Source organism: Frankliniella occidentalis, unplaced genomic scaffold (assembly GCF_000697945.3).
Source record: "Frankliniella occidentalis isolate FOCC.00 unplaced genomic scaffold, Focc_3.1 Scaffold212, whole genome shotgun sequence".
In the NCBI taxonomy this organism is placed as follows: Eukaryota; Metazoa; Arthropoda; class Insecta; order Thysanoptera; family Thripidae; genus Frankliniella; species Frankliniella occidentalis.
This window is the reverse complement of record NW_026267338.1, coordinates 171,213-184,621: the sequence shown is the minus strand read 5'-3', so window position 1 is coordinate 184,621 and position 13,409 is coordinate 171,213. Positions and strand designations below refer to the sequence as shown.

Below are 13,409 nucleotides of genomic sequence, written 5' to 3'. Positions count from 1 at the left end.
CCCCCCCCCCCGTCACCACGCACGATCGCATGAATACTCACCTTAGGCGCTGTTTCCTAATTCCATTGCCAAGGGCCAGGCCGGAAAGTGTCGCCTCTTAATCATAGAATGTTTTGCACACACACACACACACTCACACTCACACCAAAACCGTTGTGGCACAACGGGGGCTCGAGCTTCGGGCACTCTCATTTGACTCCCAGGGGTCACGAATAAACGCCTTTCGCTTAGCTGTTGTGCGCGACCGCGCCACTGGCTCATCGTATGCATGCCGTTTTTCAGGTGCCAGCCATGAGGTGTCTGCTCCCCACCGTGCTGCTGGTCGTCGTGGCCAGCGGCGCCAGCAGCGCCAGCGCGCGCTCCACCGGCCAGGTCATGACGCGTAAGTTTACGAGAGGGAAGTCCCTGCTCCGCGTCCGCCGCGGGGCCCTTATGACGGCTCAATCACGGCGGGAGGGAAGGAACACACCTAAGGATTGCCCATCGTTTGTCTAGAAAAGGACGCCCTTGACCTTTTCTTCAAGTCGTTGGATGCCCGTCACCGGTTCCGCGACGCCGCAAATTCGATGGGGATGAACCTGAGCGACTGGCAGACGGCGCTCCTCGCGCCGCCCTGGGTCGAGGCTGTAGTCCGGGCGGGCGCCAGCAGCGCCGGCGATGACGCGTTCAACAAACTGGTGGAGACCCTCAGAAGGCTCATCGAGACCATGGCGGAACCGCTCAAACAGGAATACATCGACCTCGGCCACAACGACCCCACGCTCAAGTAGGTGGTGAACGACGTCCAATGCACTGGTGGTGTTCTAGAGAGGGTTGAGGTCAAATCTCAAGGCCAAACTGAAACGATTGAGTTTGAAAATGCTGATTAATACTAACTTCTGTTCCAGCGTCGCGGGTTTCATTAAAGATTTAACTGTATACAAATTGTCCACATTTAAGATTGAAGAGAAGGTTGTCAACTTCTTTAATGTGAGCGCCCGCTTGAAGGTGTCATTTGAAACTTTGGACGCCCACGGTACCTACAAAGTCGACGCCACCGCATCGGATCAGTTACACGTTTACGGCGACGGACACTTTGAGTAAACAACTTGACACAGATCCGATTTCGTGCAAAACAGTTTGAAATGGGCCCTTATGTATGCTTTTCCACCAGTGTCCGTCTGAGGGAGCCGACAGTTGAGCTTTACGTTCGCTTAGGATATCAAGGCGAGCACTTCACCATAGAGGAGCTGACCATCAATTTGAAGATGTCCAAACTGAAGGTACATACAAACGCAATACTTAAGGCCAATCGTTGTCGCAAGTAGATCTGATCAGTTCCCTACTACCGACCTGGATGAACAAGCCTGAATGGTTGCCTACCCATCCGGCTGAACAAAGAGGATATGTAGTTGGCGATTAGGAGGGTCGGCGAGAAGGGTCGCTCTAAAGGTTACCACGTTGAGTCCCACATGACCAGACGTATGACCACAGTAGTATGTAAAAGGGGACCCCCCTGCGACTCAACGTGTTACCCCCCCCCCCCCCAATGGATTTCAGAACATCGAAATAATGTCTAAAGAATGTCATGTCGTTTTGATAATGCCGTGTTTTCACATCTCAAAAATATTGTTCAATCTGTTATTTTCACTAGGACATTGACTTGGCTGAAGCATTCTGATCTGATCGATTTCTTCGTTTCAGGTGATAATGACCAATTTCCTCGGAGGTGGAGAGGTTGGTGACCTTATTTGTGGAATCGTCAGCGACGTAGGTCCTGATTTTTTGGAAGAATATCATCAAGAAGTTAGCAGTCTCCTCTCCACTGTAGCCAAGGATACAGTTAGCGTACTGCTTGCCAAAGCAGACATCATCACCATCCTTGATTGGATTTCCGGGCAAAGCCTACCATTTTAAGAAATGTTTTTCATTACATGTTGTTAATATGGATGAATCAAAAATAATTAATACAGATAAATAGTTTTTCCCTCCCACACTTTAATACCTTTTTAGGAATTTTCTTTGAAACACATCCACTTGTGGTGCAGCTGTATCCATTCAAAATTGTGTTACATGCACAAAAGTAATAACATCAACTTCATAGAACATACAAGAAGAAAATGTTCAAACAAATATTTTCTTAGATTAAATGTAGCCACTGTATACACATCACAATTATTTGGTGACAAACAATTTGAAAAATCAGTGGGAATCCATTAAATTAATTCATAAAATTATGTATCTTTTTCTCTAGTATTTTGGAGTCAAAGCTCATTCTATAAGTCATGAAAAGAATTTATAGAAAAAGATTAAGTTAACCTTTTAAGAAATTTAAAGCTTCACTTTATCAATGTATTTACAAGCAAACAAAATGGTCCCATCCAGGTGGATTTGAGTGTCTACTTCACTCTAGCTATTCCTTGTTACATAAAAGTGAGCATGATGATAAATAAATGCATAAGAAATATAAAAGTATGTGGACGCAATAATAATAAAGCTACGAAGCATAAAATAAATGAATTATGCCCATCATAAATGTGCATTTTCAAAACATTTTCTTTTTAACAGCAGTATATCGTTCCATATATGCATCATAGCCCTCTAGATTCATAAATTCTTTCATTTCAAACAGATTTCCTTCCAATGCTATCATTGATATGGAAGACTCTGTAAGAATAGCTAGAGGTACAGCTGAGAGCTGTAAACAATTTTCCTCTAGCCTCAATGTTTTCAAGCGAGGGCATTTGGCTATTCCATCTGAAATTGACCGAACTTGATTTTGATTCAGGACTAGTTCTGTCACATACAGATTTTCAATACCATTTGGTATTTCACCAATTTTGTTCCTTGATAAATCAACAAAATCCAAATGCTTCAGCAGGCAAAGCATTACAGGAAATGCAGTAAGTAGATTATCAGTAATTTGGACTTGTTTCAGATGCTTTAGCTTCCCTAAAGTGACAGGTAGTGACGTGAGCTTATTGTAACTTACATTAAAAGACTCTAATTTTGATAAATTACCAATATCTTCTGGTAGACTAACAAGCCTGTTATTTTCAAGGTTGAGTTGTTTCAAATGTATGAATAATCCTATTTCCTTTGGTATTGTTACAAAATAATTTTCAGAAAAATCTAACACACGTATTACTTGATCTAAACGTTTCACAGATGTCGGAAATTCCGTGAGTTTTCTTTGAGAAATTTTGAGAACACCTGTTTTTGATGCTGTTTCGCACTTTTGCTGTAATGCTGTGTTACCCATTGCACAAAATACCTAAATTGTTCTGTCTCAAATCAGGACACTGACAGCCCAACAGGTTAAGTAGACAGAAGTAAAGGAAAAACACAATATCACATCAGTAAGGTATCACTCGATTATTCACAGACGATTATAATTAATTTTTAGAATAGAACCAAACCTGTAGTTCGTTTCATATATCAGGGATATAGATATTTTAGAACAGAATATGTTGATGTGACTTTTATCCCCTCTACATTCCAAGGGTGGCTGACAGAAGACTAGCAGACAGCTGACAGCTTGATTACAGAGAGAGGAGAGTCAGTAGTAGTAGTAGTAGTTGTCTTGTAAAAGCTTTCAGGCTAGAAGCCTATGGTGCTCGTGGGAGGATTGGAGCAGGGGTCGAAGGGGCGCCAGAATGGCGCGCGGGAGAGAACGAAGTAGTTGGGGCCGCAGTCGCGGCGGATCCGAGGCGGTCGGGAGTGGGACAGTCCCACTCCCCGCCCTCGCCTTAGGGGTGGCGGGGATCCGGTGGCTTCTTCCGCCCTCGACGAGGGGGCGGGGGTGGCGCCTCAGAGAGGCCGCCGAAGGCAGTGATGAGGCTGATGAGCGGGCCGAGAAGATGATGAACACTGCTCTGGAAGCCACGGCCGAACCCGCGTGTCGGCCTGGTAGAGCTGCCGGCCCGGGGCCGGGGAGGGGCCGCGGGGAAGGCCCGCGGGAGAGCGGCACACTGCCGCGAGGAGGCACCGTGTCCCTGCGAGCCACAGTTGGCGCACAAGGGGGTGGAGGAGCCCCGGTCGCAGTCCTTGCTTCTGTGCGCCCCCGCACACACTCGACAGACGTCGGAGGGGGAGGAGCACGAAGAAGAGGTGTGCCCCCACCGTTGACACTTGAAGCACTGCGGCGCAGTGCCAGGGCGCCGTCGACGAGGCCGGCGGCGACGAGACGGCTGGTCGGCAGGCCCGGAAGTGGGTGCGTCCGAAACAGGCGGGGGGCACGGCGGCGCATCTGTCTGGGTGGCGTTCGATGCGGTAGAGATGAAGACGCGTGCGACCGGCGGCGGGGCCGTGCGGGGGGATGTGCCGGCATCCGGAGGCTCTTCCTCGGCCTCCACGAAGACCGCGATGTGGTAGGCAGCTCTACCGTCCTCGGCCGGGACCATACACAAACCTCGAGCAACGAGGTCGGCCGCGCACTGTGGCGGCATGCGGACACGGACAGAGGGTTCATACGTTGCTGCGTTCGCCGGGTCGAACTGGACGCCGGGCTGTGCACCTATGTCGGCTTGGAGAGCTTGGTCAAGAAAGTGCATCAGCAACGGGGGGGCAGACACCTTGTACCACCGGAGGACTTGTTCCGGGGGCCGAGGGATATGCTGCTCGAGGGGGTCGTAGTGGTGCGAGAGATCACTTTTATCCCAGCCATGTGGCGAGAGCACCGACCCAAACACCGTCAAAAGTTCAGACAGGACCCTTGTGCGCTGGGACATGGGGCAGACAGTCGTCACTGCGAGACGGGGATAGCACGGACCGATCACAACTGACGACCTGGGGTCAATCCGCTGCCGAAGCTGGTCGGCACATTGCTGCAGGGGAAGGCTGTCTTCCACCTCATGGTTGCGGGGCAAAACCTGGACCCAACAAAGCTTCTGCGAAGAAACGTCCGCCTTGGGCTTCTTCGCACTACGGTCCGCCGACACCGGCCGGCGACGACGCGAAGTCCTGGACGTGGAGCTCATCGTGTCGAAGCGAGGGGGATGCGGATGGGGGGTCTGTCCCGCGCACGTCCGTCTCCCACCGCTCCGCTGGGCGAACTCCTCAGAAACACTCTACTAATCCTTAATCAGAGGAGAGTCAGCTCGGATCAGAAGGACTGCTTTGATTGGTGCTCGTCTCCCCCATCATGCACCGCGACATACGCGCGAAAAAACAAAGAGGGACAGTTCAAACACACCTTTCTTTTTCTCAAGAAGTGGGCGTATGGGTTAGGGTTCTGCTGGTTGGCTTGGAGGGCGTTCGGACCAACCACGGAACTATTTCAAAGTGTTAAGTGAGATGGGTGTAGGGGACTAGAGGGTTAGAGGCGGACTGGGGGGCCCGGGGCCCCGGCGGGACTTTGCCTACATACAGGGGCCCATGCTCGAAAAGGGGCCCGAAATTATACCCTTTTAGGGAGGCCCGCGCGAGATTTCCGCCTTCCCGCCCGGGCCAGTCCGCCCCTGGTGACTAACCCAGAATCAAAGTGAGGAGGTAAGAGGGATTGTGTAATTTTTCCAGGGTAACTGCTGAAACATTTAGTTCTTAAGGTGAACTGAAAAAAAAAATTAGGCTCAAAGGAAAATAAATTAAGAAAATGTACTTCACCACTCTCAATGTTTATTAAACCCATTTGTGCATCCTAGCATGATCGGATTTAATCGGGTTATGATACTTTGCATGCAGTATGGACATTCACATGAATATGCAAACTTTGAAAGCAAGTATGGCACCTTCCAATTTCCAAACATGACAGACCACAAAAATCACATTTCCTCCTAAAATTAATATCTATTTTCTTTTTAAAAAATCTACAAATAGTCAAAGATAATAGCAGGCATAAAATCTTTCACAAAAAAAGGATAGAAAAGGCCAACCCAATAGAACGTTAGAAGATAAAGGTAATTGGTAAGGAAAATGTGGTCTGCAGAAAGATAAAATATTGCAATTGACCATTTTCAGCAGAATAAAGCCAACAAATGTTGAAAAGCACAGCTTTTCAATTCTTGTATATTTTCACAATCACAGCTTGGACCACCTAGCAGTATCACAAAACAGATATTTTCAACAAGTACCAATAAGGTTTGCAACATGGTGAAGAACTAAGCTACATTATAGCATCAGCCAAACATCTTAATTGTGATACTACTTTTGTACTCCTAACTCACAGCTCAAAACTAACAGAATTTCATAAGTCTACGTGAAAAATACCAGTTACAGTGCAAAATAAAAATTAGGCCCATCTTGAAATGAAAGGTAGAATCGAGTAGATACCAAAAACGAATATATATATAGGCATTTCAGCAGCACAAAAGTTACATACATACATAAGAATGCAGTGTCACATTTGCACATTTATACAGTAATAGTGCGGTTGCTTTGGAGAAAAGAATGAAGACCCAAGAAAAAAGAATTAAATTTCTTTACAAGCAGTGCTGTAATACAGAGAAAAATCATAACAGAAGCAATCACTTTAATGTCATTACAATAGTTTGATCAGGTTATGTTGAATGTACAATGCTGTACAAACACTATTTGTTAATGAACTAGCAGCATGCAGTTGCTTAAATAAAACATGTAAATGAATAAGGCAAATATCTTGATACCACTCCAAATTATGATGAGTTTTAGTGAGAACATCCAGATCTATTTTCTTTTCCCCAAGAAATATAAACCAAACTTATTGTGTGTTACAAAAACAGAAAAGGTAAGTACAATTTTATCCTAGAAATGACTTTAGAATTTATAGCAAGACTCAGTTAAGAAACGTTCCGGTGTACAATCCTTACATGACTACTGTACTTATATTTAAACCAGATAATATATGGTTTATAAGAGAATCCTTCACAAGTAAAGTAAATAAAAGTCAAGTTTCTATTCTACTTAAAGATAACCAATCAATGGTTGCACATATGATCAGAACAAACTCACCAGAAAGAGAAAAAACAACAACAAAAGAAACAAACACAGTTGATCACAGTCTTATACAATTCGTGCAGCATTTAACTACTTCAGATAGAAAATAATGCTGTAGGATGTCAAATGGTATCATGTGGTATGAAATGCATACAAGTGTCCAAGTACAAAACTGATCAGTAAGCCACACCACATTCACATCTTCCTTCCACTTGTAACCCTCCCCACAATGTATGTTTTCATATTCTCAATAAAGGGCTCCTTTGGTCTGTCCAGATGGTCCACTTTGACAACAGCTCAGTCACAAAATCATAATCTGAGAAGAAAAATTTACACATATCTGCCCCATTGCACACACTACCCACGCAGCTCACACAGATACAAGGTGTCACTCAATGTATACAGGTGCCTATAAACAAGAAACAACAACATTACAGAGCTAAACAAATGAAAGACCCCCAGTACACAATAACTGTTCACATCAATACTAGTATTGGTGTTTGGGTCAAACTAGATGCAAAAGCAATTTAGTGAATTATGATTTATAACTGGAGTTTTCTTTCATATTCACAGAGCTCACAAGAGGCAACAGGTTGATAGTAAACAGGAGAAGACAAGACATGGCGCTTCCATTCCATACAGTGACATACGAAATACAGGATATGCATCCAGTTTCCCTGAAAGCTCCCATGCACATGTTATGTCTTCAAATGACCTAATAAACTTGCTGATCTACTTACACTGATGGAAAAACATTTCAGAACTATTACAAAAATATTTGTTAAAAATGATGTAAAAAAAGGGGGAGGGGAAAGGCTGGACATAATCCCAGTGTTGATTTTATTCAACCACAACATAAAATTACTGATTCAAAAAGCAAAACACTAACAAATAAAGCTTGCTATTGCTGAACATCAGCTGAGCATTTGTCTTTGATACAAACTCTAAAAAAAATCTTGTGAAGAATGGGAGCTGAGGGTCTCGGTGCAAGTTAAGGGTGATGCTTCAAGTGACCTTCTCATTGCGACAGGTAAGCAGAGACTGCAAGTAAGTTAGTTGACCCGGTTTGTGGAGAGACAACTGAGTTAATGCATCTTCCATTGTAAACCACTTCCGCTTACGACCTGCAAAGTGATAAAAATTTAGAAGTTAGTTATTTTTACGTAATTTGAAAAAGCATTTAAGAAGGAGATAAAGCTTACCAATGCTACGTGAGTCTTCCCATTCAGGCAATTCTTCAGTCACGGTCATAACAAATACTTCAGTGCGGTGCTTCTGCTCACAATTCTGCAACAGAACATAAGCTTCTTTGTAAAGTTTTCCAACTGCAAAAAAAATTTAATTCACAACTTTTTTCTTTCATTTCGCATCTATATCATTGAAACTAGACTAGAACAAGTGGCTTATTGGTGAATGGGATACCTACTATTACCTCGAAGACACCAAGGCAACGCCCGAGCTTGCCGATGACGCCCGCCTCCTCCTGGACTTCCCTGATGGCCGTGACACTCGCCTCCTCCTCGGGCTCCACGCCGCCGCCGGGGACGATCCAGTGGTCGGGTCGCCGGGAAGAGGAGACCAGCAGCACCTGCAGAGCAAAGCGTTGGCGTCAGTAAAACGTTCTCCTCTCTACCTATCTGCAATTTATTACGCGTTAACTTCCCCCACTGCAAATAACAAATTCCCCAGGGTAGACTGCTTTGGCGTAACATCAAATAGTGGCTTCTTCGGTCGCGAGGCTGGCGCCTGCGAACACCCGGTTAGGCATCTCGTACGCACACAGCTGTGCCATGCGAGGCCTCATTGCCTACCCCCTAGGGGTTTTCCCCTCCCTCTATCCCCGCCGACCAGCGACAGGAAGCGGGCGCTTGGTTTTCCTACTCGAGAAAGGGTTCCTAGAAGATAAGCGCTGCCCCCCACCCACCCCCCAGAAGAAGCGCGCGGAGGGGGTGGGGCATAGCGGCACGGCCGTGTGACGTACACGTAAACACACACCATGGCCCAGGCGCGTGGGTCGAAGCTCGCCGACGCATGTTTGCCGTCGCGCCGTCGTCGTCGCGAGAACCGAGAACCGGATCTAGGAAGCGAACCGGTTACGTTGGCGGCCGCGCCCCTTGCACTATTCCCAGAGCCACAGAGGCACGACGACGCAGACGACCGGAATTATCCGGATTTGTCGTCGTCGTCGCCACCGCCATGCTGCCGGCCGCGCCGAGCCGAGCCGCGGGGAAGGGTAGGGCGATAAACGTTTGCATCGGTCTGCGCGATAAAAGGAGCGATGCACCGCGAGCTTTTGTTCGAACGGCGAACGGCGCTGCTCAAGACGACCAAGACGGCCCAGACGGCCTGTCCGTCCGTCTGGTCCGGGCCGGCCCGGCCGGCGGGTGCGCACGGCACGACGGCACGGTGCAACAAGTGAACAAGTGCGGCAGTGTGTACAGCGGTCCGCGGCGCGTCCCGTCGCGTCGCGGGCCGCCCCCGCTCAACAACAACGAAAGCGAGAGTGGCCAGCCACATCACCATGCTCTGGGCTGCGAGCCATTGGCGAAACATCCGACACACCAAAAGCAAAGCTTTATGATTGTGAGGGTGCTGTTCGCAGGCAGCACGCACTATTGTGTACACGCACATCATCGGCACAGGCGGGCCGGTCGTTCCGCAGCGTCACTACCGAACATGTTGTGGCAGGGGGCCGACCTAGGCCTTGTGTGAGACCCAAGTTATTGGCGGGGCTTGGCTCCAGTTCGCTAGGCAGTCGTGGGTCCTCGTTGAGGTTAAAGGATACGAGTCGGGCGGACACGGCCCGCGGGACCAGGACACTCAGGAGTAGACTTATCGGCAATGTCCAGGAGAGACAACACGCAGTGACCAGGGAAGGTCAACCAGACACTCAAACGGCTAAATATAAGTAGAGATTGGGGGGGGGGGGGGGGCAGGCCGGCCGGGGACGGGTCTGCGGGCGCGGGGAGGCTTTCGCGACGAGGCAGTGTTAGGCTACACACACACACGGGGACCGCGCGACCCCTGTCGGCCGTCTGGTCAAAACAGAGCGGGTATCGGGGTAGGGGCGGGCTCGACGCCAACTAGAAGAGGCAGGCCGCGCGCATCGACGGACCGAACACGTCAATATTACTGGGGTGGCGACTATTGTTTACTTTTAAGGGTCTCGCATTCGATGGCTGTGCGGAAGATGATTGAGTGGTTCCCCATTTCCCCTGATCCACTCAATGGCGAAGGGGGAACAAGGCGCAAAGTGTCGTGCAGGTCTCAGTGAATGTAAACCACGGTAGCGGCAGCGGGTCACTAGAGATTTTAATTTTCCGCAAAACAACAATGGAAAATTTAGGAAAACCCCATAATACGGGGCTTTTTGAACAATTTCGTTTTTCCCTTTGTTTTTGTTTTTCGTTTTTGCGCAACTTTTTCATTTTTTTCCAGCCTTCAAATCCCTACGGGTAACCGATCGACAGCTCCGCTGCAGCAGCAGCACAAGCACAGCGTAACCCGGCCTGCGCCGCACCCACGGCCCGACAAAAGGCAAACTGGGCTGAGTTATCTTATTGTGTGGATGAGCGGGCCAAGGCGGCGGGGCGCGGGGCGCGGCGGCGGGGCCATGGCGGGTTGCGGAGCGAGTCGTCGGTTGCCGCTCCGCTCAGGTCCGGTCAATGACAGGCAGAGCATTACGCCTCTGCAGGAGCGGCGGCGGCGGTGCCCGTGGCTCTGCCCACGCCGCGGATCTCCTGGGGCTGAGTTGAGCGGGCGGGCGGCGCAGAGGGCCAAACGTGCCCCCCACCCAAAACGTGCACCGCCTTGCGCCTTTGGCTCTGCAAATAAAGGGGGTGAGGGGTGAGAGAGACAACCGGCTCCACCCTCAAAGTGCGGCCTTCCCGTACTACTTAGTGGCCCCACCCAGGCACCGGGCCCGCGACGGAAGGGTGGCGTCCCCTCACCCCTAAGGAGTTTGTCTAGAAAGTACGTCCATTTTCCTCAAGCATTTGGCAAATTACAGTGAGCTCAGCGCCTGCGAGACTCGGGGTAGGCCACCCCGCAGTACACGCATGCGCCGCAGACAAGATGTTGCCTACCTAGCAGGCGCTATGAGTGCTCGCCGATGCTAAACTCGGCAGGTTCGGAACGGCGAATGACGGGCGCACTTTCTGGGCGATCCCCAAGGGGTTCGTCACTATCGGTCCTAACTTTGAGTCAAAAGATTTGATTTGACTGGATGTGATTGCAAGAATGACTGGATAAATGACTGGGGAAATCACTGGATGGGACACACGAATCCGTTTGATTCGTTCTTAACCACAACTAATGTCGAAAAGGTCTTGAACGTTTGTATTACTCGGCTTTTTCTTTCCGTTTGCAAGCATTTTGCAGTGCGCGCAAAATGTAACGGTCTGTCGGAGCCTATTTCAGTGCGATGACTTGACGAAAAGCTTTGAACTTTTCGAGCGCCCGAAATAGAAGGCTTCCTCGCGAGCAGCAGCAGGTAGTAGGCGGGGGCGAGAGAGAGGAGGGTATAGCAGTCTCTGGTACACTAATCAGTGGTCGGCACCACACCACCGCCGCCGCCGCCACGGGCACCGCGCCACGCCGCGCATCGAGTGGCATGTCACGAGTGGTCACGAGGCAGGGGAACACAATGCCCCTTCCATCACTCGCAATAGACCCGCGCGGGTCATCCGCGACATTACAACCTGCACACGTCGCGACGTTGTCACCTGTGTCACTTTGGGCGGCAGGTGAGCAGCAGCAGCACGTCGTGGCTCGCCTCGCGGCGGTGCTGCTGCTGCTAAACCGCCCGTCGCGATGACGAGGTGACAAGTCCTAACGGCGGCGCATGTGGGGCAGGCCCGGGCAGCGGGGAGGGGTTAATTGAAAGGGCGGGATTAACGCCCCCGTAAGCAGGGCGGCCGCCAAGAGAGCTCTGGCGCGGCCAACGGACAAGCGCGGTTAGAGAATAAGAGCGCGCGCGCGGGCGGGCGGGCGCACTTCCACGAGCTGGGCTTACGAGCGCGCGTCCTGACCTTGAGGGAGCGCGCGCCTCGCCTGTCTACGGCAGGGGGCAGGGCCGGGCAGGGCGGCCCGCCACGCCAGGGCGAGCACCGCTACAGGGGGGCGCGGCCCGCGGCCCCGGCGCGGCCGCCACTGGGCCTTGGCCAGGGTAGACAATAACCACGTCATTGGGCGAGGCCGAGGCGGCGGTCTCCCGCCTTGCCTTGCTCCAACTAACTACACGTCCAGGGAAGCGCGGCGACGCATCGGGAGCCGAACCGAGCCGCGACGAGTCTTGCTGTATTGACCTCGGTATTGCCGGCGCGGACACGAGCACCGGGCGCCTGGCGTGTCCGTGCAGTACGTGACCGCGGCGCCGCCGAGGCGGGCCTGCACGTGCCGCCGGCGTGTTGTTGACTCTCCAATGTTGTTGTTGTTGACGCGCTGCCCCAAGGAAGGCAAGGCTCGTCGCGTCCGTCTGCTGGAGGAGGCGGGCCAGTCCCCGCCACGCCCCGCCGCCGGGGGGCTAAAGAGCCCGGCAGACCCAACCCGTCTAAATTTATCCGCCATGTATTTGTCCACGCCGGCCCCGCGCCGCCCCCGCCGCAGCCTCGTGCTCGCCATCAATGTAGCCATTTTGCAAGACGCTTTTGAGATAAGCGACGACACGCCTCGCCGCGTCAGAGACGCGCGAAGACGAGAGGCAGGCAAGGGGTTGAATCGGTTGGAAACACGATCAGGTCGCGCGCAGGTCGCTGGCTGGGCTGGCAGAACTACCAGAACGTGCCATTTGTCGAAGTGGAGCCCTCTTTCCACCCCACCCCCCTCCCCGCACTTCCCCCGGTGACTTGCACTCACCAACATCTTCGCGGGCGGTGCTGCGCGACGCGAACGTCGCGCTGGACCCCCGCGCTCCGCAGCCTCTCCACATCCTGCCAGATCACTCCCCGCCGAGGCTCGTTTGTCGACCTATGAGATAGCGCGAGCTGCTGGGCTAGGATTAGCCTTATCATTTCGCACGTTTCACGTATCGACACAAAATGTTTCATCATGGGAGATGATGACGCGGGTCCAACAGGCGGGAAGGGGAAAGGGAGAAATGGGGGGGGGGTGCATATTCCGTGAGCCAACAACCGACGGCTACTCCAAAAGTTTTACACGGAAGTCAGGTGGAATTAAGGAGCGGGCGAGAGGTTTGTCGTCGCCCGGGTCCCAACAGTGAAAATAAAATTACATGATGAAATAAAAATAAACAGCAGGGTGCTGCTACGCGCCCCCCGAGGCCGCTACGCTGCTGCATAACAAATTTCTTGCTAAATATTGGTTTAACTATATAGCCAATTTTTTTTTTACTCCGTAGAACTGATCAACACTCCAGAGGGTTTGAGCAACAGGAGTGGTAAAATCGACTTGACATTTCCCCCCGCGCGTTGCCATGAGAACGTGTCGATGTGCGTCATCGGCATCGAAAGTGGTTCATTCATACTGCACCACGACCACGGCGTTGTTGTAGACCGTAG

At 50.8% G+C, this 13,409-nt stretch overlaps 3 protein-coding genes across 6 annotated transcripts in view; 1 reads left to right on the top strand and 2 right to left on the bottom strand.

Moving 5' to 3' along the window:
- Positions 1–1,981, top strand: part of LOC113203749 (uncharacterized) — a 3,064-nt gene extending 1,083 nt beyond the window's left edge. The window contains exons 2-6 of the mRNA XM_026418591.2: positions 283–382; positions 496–766; positions 888–1,079; positions 1,154–1,262; positions 1,684–1,981. Of these exons, the coding sequence (XP_026274376.1) occupies positions 283–382; positions 496–766; positions 888–1,079; positions 1,154–1,262; positions 1,684–1,896 (885 nt within the window). The 3' untranslated portion in view covers positions 1,897–1,981. The remainder of the gene's footprint in view (positions 1–282; positions 383–495; positions 767–887; positions 1,080–1,153; positions 1,263–1,683) is intronic.
- LOC113203751 (leucine-rich repeat-containing protein 57) lies at positions 1,958–3,557 on the bottom strand. The gene is made up of 2 exons (XM_026418594.2): positions 3,399–3,557; positions 1,958–3,281 (listed from the first exon to the last, which is right to left on the bottom strand). The coding sequence occupies exon 2, from the start codon at positions 3,239–3,241 to the stop codon at positions 2,525–2,527; it is 717 nt and encodes a 238-aa protein (XP_026274379.1). The 5' UTR covers positions 3,242–3,281; positions 3,399–3,557; the 3' UTR covers positions 1,958–2,524.
- A 2,018-nt stretch (positions 3,558–5,575) lies between these two features.
- Positions 5,576–13,409, bottom strand: part of LOC113203756 (diphosphoinositol polyphosphate phosphohydrolase 2) — a 10,802-nt gene continuing 2,968 nt past the window's right edge. For 2 of the 4 annotated variants that reach the window (XM_026418599.2, XM_052272567.1), the window contains exons 2-4: positions 8,318–8,479; positions 8,094–8,178; positions 5,576–8,015 (exon numbers count right to left, since the gene is read on the bottom strand). In XM_026418599.2, the coding sequence (XP_026274384.1) occupies positions 7,897–8,015; positions 8,094–8,178; positions 8,318–8,479 (366 nt within the window). In that variant the 3' untranslated portion in view covers positions 5,576–7,896. The remainder of the gene's footprint in view (positions 8,016–8,093; positions 8,179–8,317; positions 8,480–13,409) is intronic. The other 2 variants (XM_026418600.2, XM_052272568.1) reach the window with 1 other exon arrangement.

What these genes read in the sequence shown, in the direction of transcription:
- LOC113203751 (XM_026418594.2), bottom strand. Translation starts at nt 3,241, where the DNA reads ATGGGTAACACAGCATTACAGCAAAAGTGCGAAACAGCATCAAAAACA.